At 40.3% G+C, this 16,065-nt stretch overlaps 1 protein-coding gene across 7 annotated transcripts in view; it reads right to left on the bottom strand.

The window, feature by feature from the left end:
* The window catches only part of emid1 (EMI domain containing 1), a 195,222-nt gene that overhangs the window by 34,248 nt on the left and 144,909 nt on the right, over positions 1-16,065 (bottom strand). For all 7 annotated transcript variants that reach the window (XR_012983739.1, XM_076271405.1, XM_076271404.1 and 4 more), the window contains 4 exons: positions 12,361-12,413; positions 1,600-1,662; positions 1,473-1,517; positions 1,119-1,163 (listed from right to left, as the gene is read on the bottom strand). Coding sequence is in view for 6 of the 7 variants with exons in the window: in XM_076271405.1 (XP_076127520.1) it covers positions 1,119-1,163; positions 1,473-1,517; positions 1,600-1,662; positions 12,361-12,413 (206 nt within the window). In the remaining variant the exon portion in view is untranslated. The remainder of the gene's footprint in view (positions 1-1,118; positions 1,164-1,472; positions 1,518-1,599; positions 1,663-12,360; positions 12,414-16,065) is intronic.

Raw genomic sequence — 16,065 nt, 5'->3', positions numbered from 1 at the left:
TAGCACTTTAAAAAAAAAAGTGTTAATTTTCAAAAAGTGCTTTAAATAACATATCTGACTAGCACCATTTAGAAATTGCACCAGTAGGTGAAGGGTACACTAACAACTGACATATTTTAGAAAGAACAAAAATACAACTTCATAGTTGTAGACTGCATGGTTTACATTTGGTTACAGTTCTGATGCCCGATAGCTTGTGGGTCTCTAGGCTACTGCCTAGTCTTCAATTGTCAGATATTTTAATGTCGGCATGCAGAGATCCTGACTTCATGCTACCTGTATCCATCCACTCTTTGTGGTAGCTCAACCAGCAAGCTTAAGTTACTGATACTGCAATGGGGACATGGTCCATCTTCTCAATGATGCACACTTGTCTTCCGTATGTCCTTCCTGTGATATGTTAGTACTTCTCCACAGTTGTGATTTAGATTTGACATGAACATCTGTGTTGTTTTCTAAAGTAGTCCTTTATTAATGTTTTATTTAGGACAGAGGCAAGTGCCACCATAAAGGCAACACAATATACGGTTGATTAAGAGATTTGCATGGGCAGAAATAGGGAAGGGTGTATACTTAGTGCATGCATGTGTATGCCAAAAATGGAGGCTGAGAGGGTGTGAGAGGTAGCCATGGGCAGTAGGACAGTGGACAGTGCAGGACAGTGTTCAGAGTAGCTACTTATTGTTGACTCTTTTATGAATTATCGTAACTAAAAAAAACCTACAGACTACTGATTGTGGTTTTACAAATTGCTATTTCCTCACTAAAAAAGTCTTCTATCTATCAACATATCTATATGTCTAACAATGTGTTTTGTCCATTACACAATGTGTTCATTGACAGCTAAAAGCTGAAGTAGCAACATAATTATGTGAATAAATGTGGCATTCAATCAAAATAAGGATTATTCCATTTCAATTCAAACAGAGGCTCCTGCAATTGACATGTCAGATTCTCTAAACCAAGAACTTCAGACTGTGCAATTCTTGATATTTATAAATGTTGTTCTTCACATTCATACAGTTTCTATTCATTTTGTGATTATGTTGTAAGTCACTTAAGACAAAAGTGTGTGGGGTCAAACTGAACAAATACCAAAGGGTTCTTAAGAATCTTACCGGGAGGCCTTTCTCTCCTACCTCGCCCTTAGCTCCTGGTTGTCCCTGTACAAAAAAATGAGTTAAATCCAACATGACATTTAACAAAATTAACTTTTAAAAAATGAATTTTGTGGTACCTGTCAAATGTAGTGATCTAATTGTCATTCATTTGTTATATTGATATTTTGTAGAGTTGAATTTTGAGCAGCAATAATAAACAGGGGCATACAGAGGGTGCATAAACTCCCAGAACTCCAGGGTACTCAGTAATGTTATTATGGATGATACATTTTCCCATATATTTATTAAGACAATGTTCTAAATTTCATAGATGAAACAGCAAAAAAATATTTTGAAACATGTTCATCCTACCGGATCTCCTTTGAACCCTCTATCACCTGGATATCCCAAAGGTCCCTTGAAAATAAAGATCAGAATAAAAGCCCTTCCTTTCATGAGTTATGGAAAGATCAATGAAGGTCTAGGTTGTGATACTCACTCTTTCTCCTCGTTCACCCTTTGGCCCAACTGGGCCCTGGACCCCAGGAGCCCCTGGCTTTCCCTGAAAAAATGAAATATGTGAGTCACTTTGCTCTTCTGTTCATTCTAAAACTGATAGTTCCGGTCCTTGATTGTGATTGGCCGCATCACGTTCGATGCCGTTGTAAAATCCAGCACAAACATACACCTTGACCGCATTCCGTTCTATATTACTGCGCTACCATAACTTGATACAAAAGTTAAAGTAGCTGCGTTTTGACGTTGCTTGGCAACCATTCAGATAGAGGAAATATATTTCTTGGCGGAAGAATGATTATCTATGAATAAATTGTTACATTTCTCGTTGCTTTGCCTTTACTTTATGAAACTTTGCCAGGTATTTATTAACCTGACCCTAGCCAGATGAATTTCGCTCCGCCTAGCTCCACTCATCCATCTGGAACCGATCCATTGAAGTGTTGCTTCAGAAGGCTGGGCCTAATCAAAAAATGCTTGCATATGATTGAATAAGCCACTTGTCCGTCATCTATTGACGTGCTACTTCAACCACTCACATCAAAGCCAACCCGTGACGCTAATAACAGTCTCACAGTCGCTTCTACGCTATGTCACATCTATGAAACTCCCGCCCTGCGTCCTGATTGGCTGTACCATAAAATCGGTTGCAGAAATCACTCTCAATGGAAGAGGTCCCAGATGGATGTGAGTGAAGCTAGGCGGAGCTAAGCGGAACGAAATTCATCTGGCTAGGGTCAGGTTAGGTATTTATAGCAACAGTTTTAGAAAAGCAATAAGCCACTCGAGTCCGTAGGTTACGCTGATTCTACAACAGCTAGATAGATAGATAGATAGATAGATACTTTATTGATCCTCAAGGGGAAATTCAAGGGTCTCAGTAGCATACAGATATAACACACAACATGCACTTACAGCAGAAATGGTAAACATAAGTGTAAGTATAAACATATAACTAAACTCCACTGTACAATAAAGACAGTAGAAGATAAGACAGATAAGAAAACTAATAAAACTAAATACTAAATACACTATATAAGTTAAATTAAGAAAGTCCAATGTGCTTGAGGGTGATCAAGCATACAGTAAGACGCTTGTAGTGACAGGGCCGGGACTGGTGAGGTGCTAAAGTGAGTGTCATGGTGAGGGTGCAAACAGTAGTCCAACCATAGTCCTTAGTTATGTGTTATGTTCTGTTGTAGAATCAGCGTAACCTACGGCCTCTCGGGGCTTATTGCTTAAATCTAAAACAAATTTACAACCCTGTGAACACTTTTACCACTGGCTAAAAAATTACATTTAAGGTAAAAAAATAAATCAATACAATCGTAAAATACAAATTTACAAGGTTTTACACATTTACAAGTTTCGTACGAATTTACAACCAGCAGAATTTCCAATTTTTAGACAATGTCTTACACTACAAAAAATAAAATCTAACCAAGTATTAATTAGTGGGTTTGATCCAGCAAGCCCACTATTGTTCTTCTTAAGTTTTCTTATTAGTGGGTTTGATCCAGCAAGCCCACTATTGTTCTTCTTAAGTTTTCTTATTATTATTATTAGTGGGTTTGATCCAGCAAGCCCACTATTGTTCTTCTTAAGTTTTCTTTATTTATTAGTGGGTTTGATCCAGCACAGCCATGCTGTGGGCACTATTGTTAGTGGGTTTGATCCAGCAAGACCACAGCATGGCTTCGCAAGCCCACTATTGTTCTTCTTAAGTTTACTTATTAGTGGGTTTGATCCAGCAAGACCACTATTGTTCTTCTTAAGTTTACTTTATTAGTGGGTTTGATCCAGCAAGCCCACTATTGTTCTTCTTAAGTTTACTTATTAGTGGGTTTGATCCAGCAAGCCCACTATTGTTCTTCTTAAGTTTTCTTATTAGTGGGTTTGATCCAGCAAGCCCACTATTGTTCTTCTTAAGTTTTCTTTATTTCTTTATTAGTGGGTTTGATCCAGCAAGACCACTATTGTTCTTCTTAAGTTTACTTATTATTAGTGGGTTTGATCCAGCAAGACCACAGCATGGCTGAAAGCCATGCTGTGGGCTTGCGGAGCTAGCCCACTATTGTTCTTCTTAAGTTTTTTTTATTAGTGGGTTTGATCCAGCAAGACCACTATTGTTCTTCTTAAGTTTTCTTTATTTCTTTATTAGTGGGTTTGATCCAGCAAGCCCACTATTGTTCTTCTTAAGTTTACTTATTAGTGGGTTTGATCCAGCAAGCCCACTATTGTTCTTCTTAAGTTTACTTTATTTATTTATTTATTATTCCTTTTCACCCACTTTTTGGCCGAACTACTGCTCCTAGACCGTTTGAGCTATCGACGCGGTTCGAACTCCAAAAATTCAGGCCCGAACCGGTGTAACTTGCTTGTTGATTTCGTGTCGCTGGCCCTTGTCGTTTTCGCGGTATTCCCGTTTTTCTGCGTTTTTTGGGCCCATTGAAATGAATGGCGGAATGTTCAGAATTCAAATTTCGATTGTGACATCACAGCTCTAATTGCTTAAGCTTGCACCTGGAAGAGTTCTAAGCCACTTGGCAGAGCTCTAATGGGCTGGGCTGGGCTGTCTGTGTATATGAAGGTGTATGCATGTAACTTTTGACCCGTATGTCCGATTTTCATAAATGAGGTACCGTTGGAATCCTTGGATGAGGCCGAGTTCCGTGCCCCAGATCAAACCCACTCTTGCAGTTCCTCGGAACCGCAATTCTAGTTATTATATCTTCCTATTCACCCACTTTTTGGCCGAACTACTGCTCCTAGACCGTTTGAGCTATCGACGCGGTTCGAACTCCAAAAATTCAGGCCCGAACCAGTGTAACTTGCTTGTTGATTTCGTGTCACTGGCCCTTGTCGTTTTCGCGGTATTCCCGTTTTTCTGCGTTTTTTGGGCCCATTGAAATGAATGGCGGAATGTTCAGAATTCAAATTTCGATTGTGACATCACAGCTCTAATTGCTTAAGCTTGCACCTGGAAGAGTTCTAAGCCACCTGGCAGAGCTATAATGGGCTGGGCTGGGCTGTCTGTGTATATGAAGGTGTGTGCATGTAACTTTTGACCCGTATGTCCGATTTTCATAAATGAGGTACCGTTGGAATCCTTGGATAAGGCCGAGTTCCATGCCCCTGATCAAACCCACTCTTGCAGTTCCTCGGAACCGCAATTCTAGTTTATTATTCCCGTTCACCCACTTTTTGGCCGAACTACTGCTCCTAGACCGTTTGAGCTATCGACGCGGTTCGAACTCCAAAAATTCAGGCCCGAACCGGTGTAACTTGCTTGTTGATTTCGTGTCGCTGGCCCTTGTCGTTTTCGCGGTATTCCCGTTTTTCTGCGTTTTTTGGGCCCATTGAAATGAATGGCGGAATGTTCAGAATTCAAATTTCGATTGTGACATCACAGCTCTAATTGCTTAAGCTTGCACCTGGAAGAGTTCTAAGCCACCTGGCAGAGCTATAATGGGCTGGGCTGGGCTGTCTGTGTATATGAAGGTGTGTGCATGTAACTTTTGACCCGTATGTCCGATTTTCATGAATGAGGTACCGTTGGAATCCTTGGATGAGGCCGAGTTCCATGCCCCTGATCAAACCCACTCTTGCAGTTCCTCGGAACCGCAATTCTAGTTTATTATTCCTTTTCACCCACTTTTTGGCCGAACTACTGCTCCTAGACCGTTTGAGCTATCGATGCGGTTCGAACTCCAAAAATTCAGGCCCGAACCGGTGTAACTTGCTTGTTGCTTTCGTGTCGCTGGCCCTTGTCGTTTTCGCGGTATTCCCGTTTTTCGGCGTTTTTTGGGCCCATTGAAATGAATGGCGGAATGTTCAGAATTCAAATTTCGATTGTGACATCACAGCTCTAATTGCTTAAGCTTGCACCTGGAAGAGTTCTAAGCCACCTGGCAGAGCTATAATGGGCTGGGCTGGGCTGTCTGTGTATATGAAGGTGTGTGCATGTAACTTTTGACCCGTATGTCCGATTTTCATGAATGAGGTACCGTTGGAATCCTTGGATGAGGCCGAGTTCCATGCCCCTGATCAAACCCACTCTTGCAGTTCCTCGGAACCGCAATTCTAGTTTATTATTCCTTTTCACCCACTTTTTGGCCGAACTACTGCTCCTAGACCGTTTGAGCTATCGATGCGGTTCGAACTCCAAAAATTCAGGCCCGAACCGGTGTAACTTGCTTGTTGCTTTCGTGTCGCTGGCCCTTGTCGTTTTCGCGGTATTCCCGTTTTTCGGCATTTTTGGGCCCCATTGAAATGAATGGCGGAATGCTGGGGCTCTATGACATCACAGCACCTCATTACTTGCACCTGGTAGAGCTCTCCTGCTAGAGTTGATTACTTGCACCTGGCAGAGTTCTAAGCCATCTGGCAATGTCTAATAGTCTGGTCAGTTTGGGGCAAAAATGGGGTCAAGGCTGCAAATTATGATTAACATTTGAGCCAATGTTTTTCTGTTCATTTAGGGCCAAATAAAGAAAAAAATGCAAGGAACCCAAAAAATTAGGTGGGGGAAGGCCCTGAAACGGCCACGCCCACTTTTTAGACCTGGAATTTTCTATCTCGGCTCCTGAAGGTCGCAGAGAGTTGGTCTTCTGCTTAAAAGATGCGGAAATGTCACATTTATATTAGTGTTATGAAGAAACATAGGCCCTTAAACCTTTAATTTCTGAGATATTTGTGAAAAACCTTTTATCACTGAATCAATCAGCGCCCAAGCCACCTTTTTTTGTAAATCTGCTCATGAAAGCAATGCAGTTTGTTTGGGCAAAAGCTCTAAATCTACTCATGGGGCCTACTACTGCTTAAGTTGATTAAGGCTCTTTGTTAGAAGATGAGGACCCCAACAACCTTCTAAGAAACAATGTAAACAAAGTGAAAGTCCAAAAATGATAGGTTTTTGTAACGTGACAGCAGTTATCACACGTGATGAAGACCATGGAGGCCTGGTCTTGTGCATACTAAGACCCCAGGTACGCCATGCACTAGACCCGCTACAGTTTGCATACTAGGAGAAAGTGGGCGTGGACGATGCCATCACATATCATCTACACAGGACGCATTCTCACCTGGACAAGGGGAAAAGTGCTGTGAGAATCATGTTCTTTGATGTTTCTAGTGCTTTTAACACCATCCAACCCCTCAGACTGGGTGACAATCTCCTGCAGATGGGTGGGGATGCTCAACTAGTATCCTGGATTAACAGACTACCTGACAGAGCGGCCACAGTTCGTCAGACTGAAGAACTGCCTCTCTGACACTGTGATCAGCAGCACCGGAGCTCCACAGGGAACTGAGCTCTCTCCAGTCCTGTTCACCCTGTACACGTCAGACTTCTGCTACAACACTGAGTGATGCCACATGCAGAAGTTTTTGGATAATACTGCAATTGTGGGGTGTATCAGGGATGGGCAAGAGGAGGAATACAGGAGCCTGGTGGAGGAATGGTGCAAACTCAACCCATGGGACATACTACTCTTCAATGCTTCACGAAAGGGAAGTGAAGAGATCGACTTCTCTGCTTAGTCTATCTGCCTCTCCACCCTCTTCTACACTTTTATGACCTCCTATAACAATGTTGTGTACGGACTGTCCACTCACCCACAATGTTACTGCTTAGACTGTCTACACTGTTTACAGGCTATACTAGCCCACATGTACAACCCCTCCCTCCACTGTGGACTGTGGTCTAACTTCATACTTGACCAATGGCTGATATCCTATCACTTCAAACTTATCCTTGCACTGCTGCTATAATTCTTATATAACTATGCTTACATTTATCTCTTATATTGTCCATATTTAATGCTGGTCTCTTGACTCTAGACTATCACTCCGCTGTTGGACTTATTTGCACTATCACCATGACACACACCTCATAGAGCACCTTACCACTGAAACACAGGGTCAGTCCCTGCCCTGTTACGCAAGAGATTCATGCTTATACATCCTTCGTACATTCACGTGGATCCTTGATTTAGGGGCAGCCGTGGCCTACTGGTTAGCACCTCGGACCTGTCACTGGAGGGTTGCCGGTTCGAACCCCGACCAGTAGGCATGGCTGAAGTGCCCTTGAGCAAGGCACCTAACCCCTCACTGCTCCATGAGCGCCGCTGTTGATGCAGGCAGCTCACTGCGCCGGGATTAGTGTGTGCTTCACCTCACTGTGTGCTGTGTGTGTTTCACTAATTCACGGATTGGGATAAATGCAGAGACCAAATTTCCCTCACGGGATCAAAAGAGTATATACTATACTATACTATACTTGATTTAGTATCTTTTACTGTCCTTATTAGTGGAGTTGTTATTTTATCATCCTGTTTATGTTGTAGTGTATGTTGTGATGTCTTAAGTTGGGACCTTGAATTTCCCCTTAGGGGATCAATAACGTATATCTATCAATCTATCTGTTATGTACTGTACCTTCCTCCAAGTTCCTGTGGTGGATTTAAAAATGAAAACGTTGCACACATTTACATGACATTTTTCATGTCAAGCACATGCCAGTTCAGTCAAATGGAGATCATCAAATCAGGGAACAGCAGAACTTTGGGGGCCTCAGCAGAACACTGATTTTTTAGTACACAAGTTAAACACAAATATAGTTTGATAAACAATACAATACAGTTGTTTCGAACGAAAATTCAACAGTAGAGGCCAACTACATTTCTTCTATCCCAGATTCATCTGATCCATCCAAGTTAGTTTGGTAACTAAATTCCATAGATTTAGGTGGTTCTCAAAGCTAAAATACAGATTTTTGCGACAGTTCTTATTAATTTTTTGCATCAATATTTAAAATAAATTAAGGTCATTTAGGGAGTTTGGTGGTTCATAACATTGATATAAGATGAGATTCATACCTAATAAAAACTAAATATGATTCTCTACAACCTTCAGGAGCTGATACATGAAACGTGGCCTGTGCACCATGCAAAAACTAGTTTTTCGTCAATATCTCAAAAAGTAAAGGTTTTACGGCTTATGCTTGTTCATAACACTAATATAAACGTGGTGTTTCTGCATCTTTTAAGCCCAGAACCAACTCTCTGTGACCTTCAGGAGCCGAGATACAGAATTCTGGGTGTGGCCGTTTCAGGGCCTTCCCCCACTTAATTTTTTGGGCTCCTTGCATTTTTTGGTTTATTATGCCCTAAATGAACAGAAAAACATTGGCTCAAATGTTAATCATTTTTTGCAGCCATTTGCCCTAAACTGACCAGACTATAATGGGCTGGGCTGGGCTGTTTGTGTATATGAAGGTGTGTGCATGTAACCTTTGACCTGTATGTCCGATTTTCAAATATGAGGTACCGTTGGAATCCTCGAATGAAGCCCAGTTCAATGCCTTGCCAGCACCAGTTGTAAAGGTCATGTAAAAAAAGATCCTTTCAGCCCAGTTCTATGCCCAGCTAGCTCCATTCAAACTTAGTCATGTGTACAGTTGTATAGATTATTACATTGAGAAACACACTTTCATACAGATATTATGCACATCCACGCATCACTACTATTCATGTTAAGTTACTCATCATTGCCCGGCAAGAAGTTCACACTCAATTCAATTGTCTTGCCACGATCTGTGGAGCTTACAGACAACGTTAAATTACTATAGGTTCTGTATGCTATTTAAAGCCGACCTAACGATGAGTCCCTTCATGACGGTTTGTTGCAATGCATTCTGGGTGCTGTGCTGTGATTAGAGTAAAAACTAATCGCTACCAAGGCTCTAAATAGCAACACACTTACACCGTAGCATAATGAGGGTATCTACATGTAAACCGAAGCATTGAGAACTGTGTAAGTCTACAGGCAGTTAATTAAAAAGAAAAACAGTACCGTTCACGTCTCGTTCACATATACAGACGGGCGCCATCTTGGGAAAACACAACTCTCTGGGATGTGGCGTAAATCTCGCGTGAAACCTTGTTGCCGGAACAGCAGGGAAGAGGCAACAGGATAGCAGCACGAAAGATACACAGGATACACACGGAATTTGAACGAATTTGAAGACATCGAAGAACGAACCCTTTTAGTTTGATGGACGTCCTTATCAGTCTATGGTCTAACTTATGAACGTGTCGGGTCAACGTCAACGATAAGTAAGTTAGGCTAACGTAAACGTTAGCTATTTGCTGTTGTCATATGCTATATGCTTTACGTGATGGCCATTTATCACACTGTTTGCAATGAAGTGAATGGAGTCATTTTAGGTACTACTTTTACGAGGTCTGTAGTTCTGTCAAAATGTATCTTATCGTTGAACAGACTACATGGTTATCTTCCTTAGACTTCGTAGATGTAGTTACTACAATTTGGAAGTGAAATTCGAAGTGTAAATATGGTTTTAATGTGTAAACAGAACAACCGCGATTTTGCGAGCTAGAAAAAAGGAAGTGAAGTGAATGGAGTCATTTTAGGTACTACTTTCACGAAGTCTGTAGTTCTGTCAAAATGTATCTTATCTTTGAACAGACTACATGGTTATCTTCCTTAGACTTCGTAGATGTAGTTACTACAATTTGGAAGCGAAATTCGAAGTGTAAATATGGTTTTAATGTGTAAACAGACCAACCGCGATTTTGCAATGAAGTGAATGGAGTCATTTTAGGTACTACTTTCACGAAGTCTGTAGTTCTGTCAAAATGTATCTCATCTTTGAACAGACTACATGGTTATCTTCCTTAGACTTCGTAGATGTAGTTACTACAATTTGGAAGCGAAATTTGAAGTGTAAATATGGTTTTAATGTGTAAACAGACCAACCGCGATTTTGCAATGAAGTGAATGGAGTCATTTTAGGTACTACTTTCACGAAGTCTGTAGTTCTGTCAAAATGTATCTTATCTTTGAACAGACTACATGGTTATCTTCCTTAGACTTCGTAGATGTAGTTACTACAATTTGGAGTCGAAATTCGAAGTGCAAATATGGTTTAAATGTGTAAACAAGACGCCTGATGTTTAATATATGTTAATGAATGGGCACAGTATTATTGTGTACAGTAATGGGCTATCAGTAGTATGTAAACAGTTCATGTGTTATGTGATACACAACAGAAATGTTAAAAGCTGGTATTGTGTTTCCTGAATTCTTACATTCAGGCATTCAAATGAAATGTAATTAAATAGCATATATATACTCTATCAGTGATGCTTGCATGAGGGAAACATCCCAAAACAACGGCACCCATATAATTTCTCATGCAAGCATCATGCAACAATGCAAAAACAATGAAACTAGTGTAGGTCTAATTATATTTTACATTAGTAAAGCAGTACTCTGATGTGCATGCTTTCACAAACTTTTGTGAACAATCTTAGCACTTTAAACATTGACTGTTTTGAAGTGCATGTATAGCAATATAGTATAAAAATAATAATAATTGTGATATCATTACAATTTGATGGGGGTGGGGGGGTGGGAGGAGGGGGTGGGTTCATGTAGGTGGGCCCTATGACCCCAAAGTATGCCTTGACTGGGCCTCAGGTCAAAGAAGTTTGAGAAAGGCTGATGTAGACGACAAAGCAGCAAGGAGGCGTCGTGTGATCATTTAAACAAGTTTTATGACAAGGTCAATGAGGGTGGGAAAAATCGTACATTTCTGTGCAAACTTTGCCCGCACTTCAGTCACATTGTCTTTTAAGAAAATGCAGTCCATTTTTCGGTTCCAGCAGCCAACAACCTCAGAACTGAACCTTCAGGCCTCTCAGGAGGCGCTGGCCTTCTAACCTAGCGACCACCATAGCAACCAGCATGATTGCCCTAGCAACCAGCATAGCAACCACGTTATTTATGCGTTTTAGCTTATTGAATGTTGCGTTAATGCAGATAACTTTTGATCCGTGTGCCCGATTTTCATAAATGAGGTACCGTCGGAATCCTTGGATGAGGCCGAGTTCCATGCCCCTGATCAAACCCACTCTTGCAGTTCCTCGGAACCGCAAATCTAATTTTATATTAAGATCTATTTGGTATTGTTTTTAGTATGAAGAGACTTACCTAGAACTCTCTCAAAAGATCATTTTGACTTAATTTAAAAAGACTTTGACTTATTTTAAGGAATCTTTTGAAGACAAATTTGCTCAACACATTGACAGCCAAATTTGCTTGTTTTCATGATGAGACATCTTAGAGACTCCACAGTAAGACATCTAGCCTTTATTATGTATATCTATGGTCTCACCCACTCAACAAAGATATGGGATTTCCTGCTTTCAATGACACAAAATGACGATTTTTACATCATTGAAAGCAGGAGCTGCAACACTGAAATCTGTATTTCTCCCATCTCAGGAAACATGACTGGGTTCAAACGATACAAAGCTTAATGCAAATGGGTGAAGTGTCCCTTTAAGAATTTCACACAATCCAGAAAAATATCATGTGAAACTACAACCCTATTCACAATGTTGAAAAGTGCTTTGAATGAATGAAAAGTGATTTTCTGGCAATTTGTGGTGTGGGTGACTTTAGCCCACTAACTGCGTTAGTTATGCCCTATTCCCCGCTCCCCCACCACTGACCACTGATCCACCACTGATAATATGCATCCCTAATATTAGATTAAAAAAACTGAGGAAAAATGTGCATTATACATAACAAATAGTATGTTAGATGCCTAGCCCAGTTTCCTCAACCACTCATAAATCATAATTCCTAAAGGGCTTTCCTTTGTATTAAATGAGTGTGTTGTTTACTTGTGTGCACTTTTTACTAAGTTACTTACAATCTGTCCAATTTTTCCAGGAGGTCCCATTGGGCCAACTGGTCCTGGAGGACCTAAAGCAGTACATAGGCAGCCATTAATCATCAAAAGTAAGATGAACAGTATCAACAGAAGGAAGCACAGCAGTCAATGTAGAAATCCATTAGATCAGTGGTTCTCAAGCTGTGGTGTCAAAATATATATAATACAAAATCCATAACCACACAATCACTGAAGTTAAATTTAAATTACGTTTTGAACAAAAAAAAAAACTTAACACAATGTAGTGAAATTGGACTACACTACTGTATTTTAATGCCCGTCATAATGGTGGTACTTGGAGAGCCAATTGTTTTCTGAGGTGGTACTCATTGTGAAATGTTTGAGAACCACTGCATTATATAATTCACAATATTAACTAGCTAGGTTGTTCAAGTGGAATCATCTTCCAAAACCAAAAACCAAAACCAAAGCAAAATAATTGACCTCACATTAAATGTAGAATAGAATGCATAGGGAGACATAACACCGGACACAAGCTCTCCCCCTTTCAAAAACATATGCCACTTTTCACTTGCTGACTTTACACTGAAGCTAGTGCAGTGCCCCTTTAAATATGCTATTCCTGTAGAAAATCTGTTGCCCAATTACATGCCCACAGGTAGGCCTGCTTTATGAATAGGATGATAGGAAAAAATATAATTCCAGCTAAGCATTCAATAATGTGGATGTGAGCATGGCTGTATGTGATATTTTACAGATCAAAATGACATAAGCCTAACTGCTGTTTTGAGTGTAGATTATATGTTTAGCCTGTTAAATATGCACATTGTTTGTGTAGTGTGATGTACTATTGAGTTTTGGTATTTTGGTAATTTGGTTGTGCTGTAGACCAATCATCTCCGCCTAACTAGGGAATGCTGGTATATCTGTATTCTAGAGATGCACCGATATGGAATTTTAGGGCCGATAACGATAACCAATATTTATTGGTTTGTTGTGGCCGATACCGATACGATAACCGATAATATTACTCTTGAAAAAAAATTGTGAAAAGTGATTTGGGGAAAGCATTTAATAAGCATAATTTTATTGCAGTAATTTTACCTACCACCAAATGATGGACTAAGGGTGTCACGATTTCGATTTTATTTCGAAATCGATCGAAATTACATCTCAATCTCGAACTTCGAACTTAAAAGTAGAATCGACGATGCAGCCACACCCCCAATGTCACGTCCAGCATGTATGCCAAGACGCACAAACACACATGCACGTGCTGAACTGCAGCGTCAACACTCCGATCGCTGCAGCCAGTTAAAATATAGGCCTACACATCAACCTACCGAAATCAAAGCCCCTCTTGCTACTTTGAAATCACCGGTGTGGAAGTATTCGTTCATTCACGTCAATTAAAACTACTTTAGCCCACTCAACTTAGCCAGTGAAAAGATGGTCTAATTACAATCCAAAGTTACTTTAAGGCTTAAAATGCACATTTATAAGTACATATTCCATGAACACTAACCTTGGGTCTTTTCGGAGTGAAAATCAATCAAATTAACATTCTGTGTTGTTTCATTTCAATATGTTCACGTCTCTGTTTTAGCCTAATGTTAGTTCTGTTTACATTACAACCTCGCGGTTGGAACGGTTTCAAAGCGGTTTCAAAATAAAAGCCCCCTGAAAAAGAAAAGGAAAAGACCAAAAAGAGTAAATAACATATAAGGAATGCATTAATAGTAATATTTGAAAAGATCGAAAATCGAATCGAATCGTGACTTTAAAATCGAAAATTACATCGAATCGAGGATTTGGAGAATCGTGACACCCCTATGATGGACAGAACTCATAATAGTCCTCAATAGTGTGGCAGTCAACAACATAACAGTAGCCTAGCCCTACAGTATGTGTGGCTCCTTTAAGTGAACCTGACGTCAGTGAATTGCGAGTGAGTGGCTAGAGAGTATGAATCGTTTTAATTTAGGACTAAACGCTCATAAACGGCTCAGCTGGGAATAAGCTACAGTATATAGTGACCAAATCAGAGTTTGTGAGGGAAACTTAGGTTTAGTTTCAACTGCGGGTAACTGAATAAAGCTGCAACTCCTCAGACTGTATCTTATGTCCGTCTACTCTGTTGCGCACAACCTGCTGCAGCAGAAATTAAAGGGGTTAGCCCCGAAGGTTTTAATAACTTACAATGATGACCTGTCTGGAACTGAAGCAGGAATGGTTAGCATATTTCTAGGTAGTAATACAAAACTCAAGCTAACGTAATGCAAATATAATACTAAAACACAACTTAGAACTAGGCCTACTTATGTACTAACGAGTTTGCTTATTTGTTTCCCCGATCAGCGCGGTAAAGTGCAAACACACCAGCACAAGACGGCTCTAGATAGGGCTGAGCTCCGCTCTGGTAAGGTAAAATGGCGGATCAATGAACGCATATCCACAGATTTTGTTAGAGTGGTGAAATACATTCACACCGCTGACAGTATACTGAGGAAAAAGTATAGCCAACCAAGCTCAAGTAGCAGACGGACCTTACGGTGGCCTAAATTAGGACTTTAAAAAATATTGGCGCAAATTATCGGCCAGAATTCTGTTATCGGACCGATAATAATATTTTCATTTTTTCACTTATCGGCCAATAATATATCGGCTGCCGATATATCGTGCATCCCTACTGTATTCAGGTTCCTACTTGAGCCCTGTAAAGAGCGAACATGCAGCAAGAGTGTTGACTGTACTGTGTTATTTACTGAAATACACCACAGAAAAATTGGCTATGAGGATAAAACAATATAAGTTAGACAATATGGCTTTGATAGGGAGCATAGTCGGGAATTCGTCCCGAAGATGGAGTCGTGGTCGGCGTATGTCACTGCATGAAAAGTGGGATTTTCGTCAGTAAGCGCCACTGTAGATTGTCATGGAAGTTCAGGTTTATGACTGCACACGGCAATTTGCAGGCAACACCAAAAACACTTTATTTAATGAAAGTATATGTCATAAGCAATGGCCAATGTTATGTAAAAAAGATACACAAAACTTTTTATTTCAACAATTGGTTTTAATGAGGCTTTGTCACAAAGGTTAATAGGTGCATTCCATGCAAACATCACAGTCTCCTAGATCTCAACCACAGTGCATAGTGGAATGACTACAGTGACCTTTTCTTTGGTCTTCTTTGGTCTTAAATGAACAGTGAATATATTAACCACACAACTCCCAGCAATGCGCTCAACAGGCAGAAATAATGCTGGGTATGATGTTTTGCTCCAATAATGTAATCCAACTTAAAACAGTCAAGTCAAGTCAAGTCAGTTTTATTTTTAAAGCGCATTTAACATGCACAGAGTGCAACCCAAAGCGCTCCACACAAACAAGACACATAACAACAAGACAAAAGATGCCGGATGGAGCGGCATAGTCGCCAGCGTGCCCATGACATCAAGAGATGACAAATACATTTAAATAAATATAGCTGCAAGCAGCAATGAGGGGGCCAAGCAGTTGAGCAGGAGTTGTCATGGCAACCCAATGTTCCTACATTATACACACACCCAATTAACCCCCCCCCCCCGTCCCACACAAACACATATACACAGATAAACTTCCTCCCCCACACACCTGAAGGAGAAATTTTGGATTACTAACATTTTCATGTATTAGAAGTGATTATTAATAATTGTACATGTATTAGAAGTGAATACTAAT

Source organism: Alosa pseudoharengus, unplaced genomic scaffold (genome assembly GCF_046254945.1).
Source record: "Alosa pseudoharengus isolate Yale_2024_CS ecotype anadromous, Long Island Sound unplaced genomic scaffold, YU_APseudo_1.1 YU_APseudo_1.1_scf_6, whole genome shotgun sequence".
Classification (NCBI taxonomy): domain Eukaryota; kingdom Metazoa; phylum Chordata; class Actinopteri; order Clupeiformes; family Clupeidae; genus Alosa; species Alosa pseudoharengus.
This window is presented reverse-complemented; position numbering and strand designations above follow the sequence as displayed.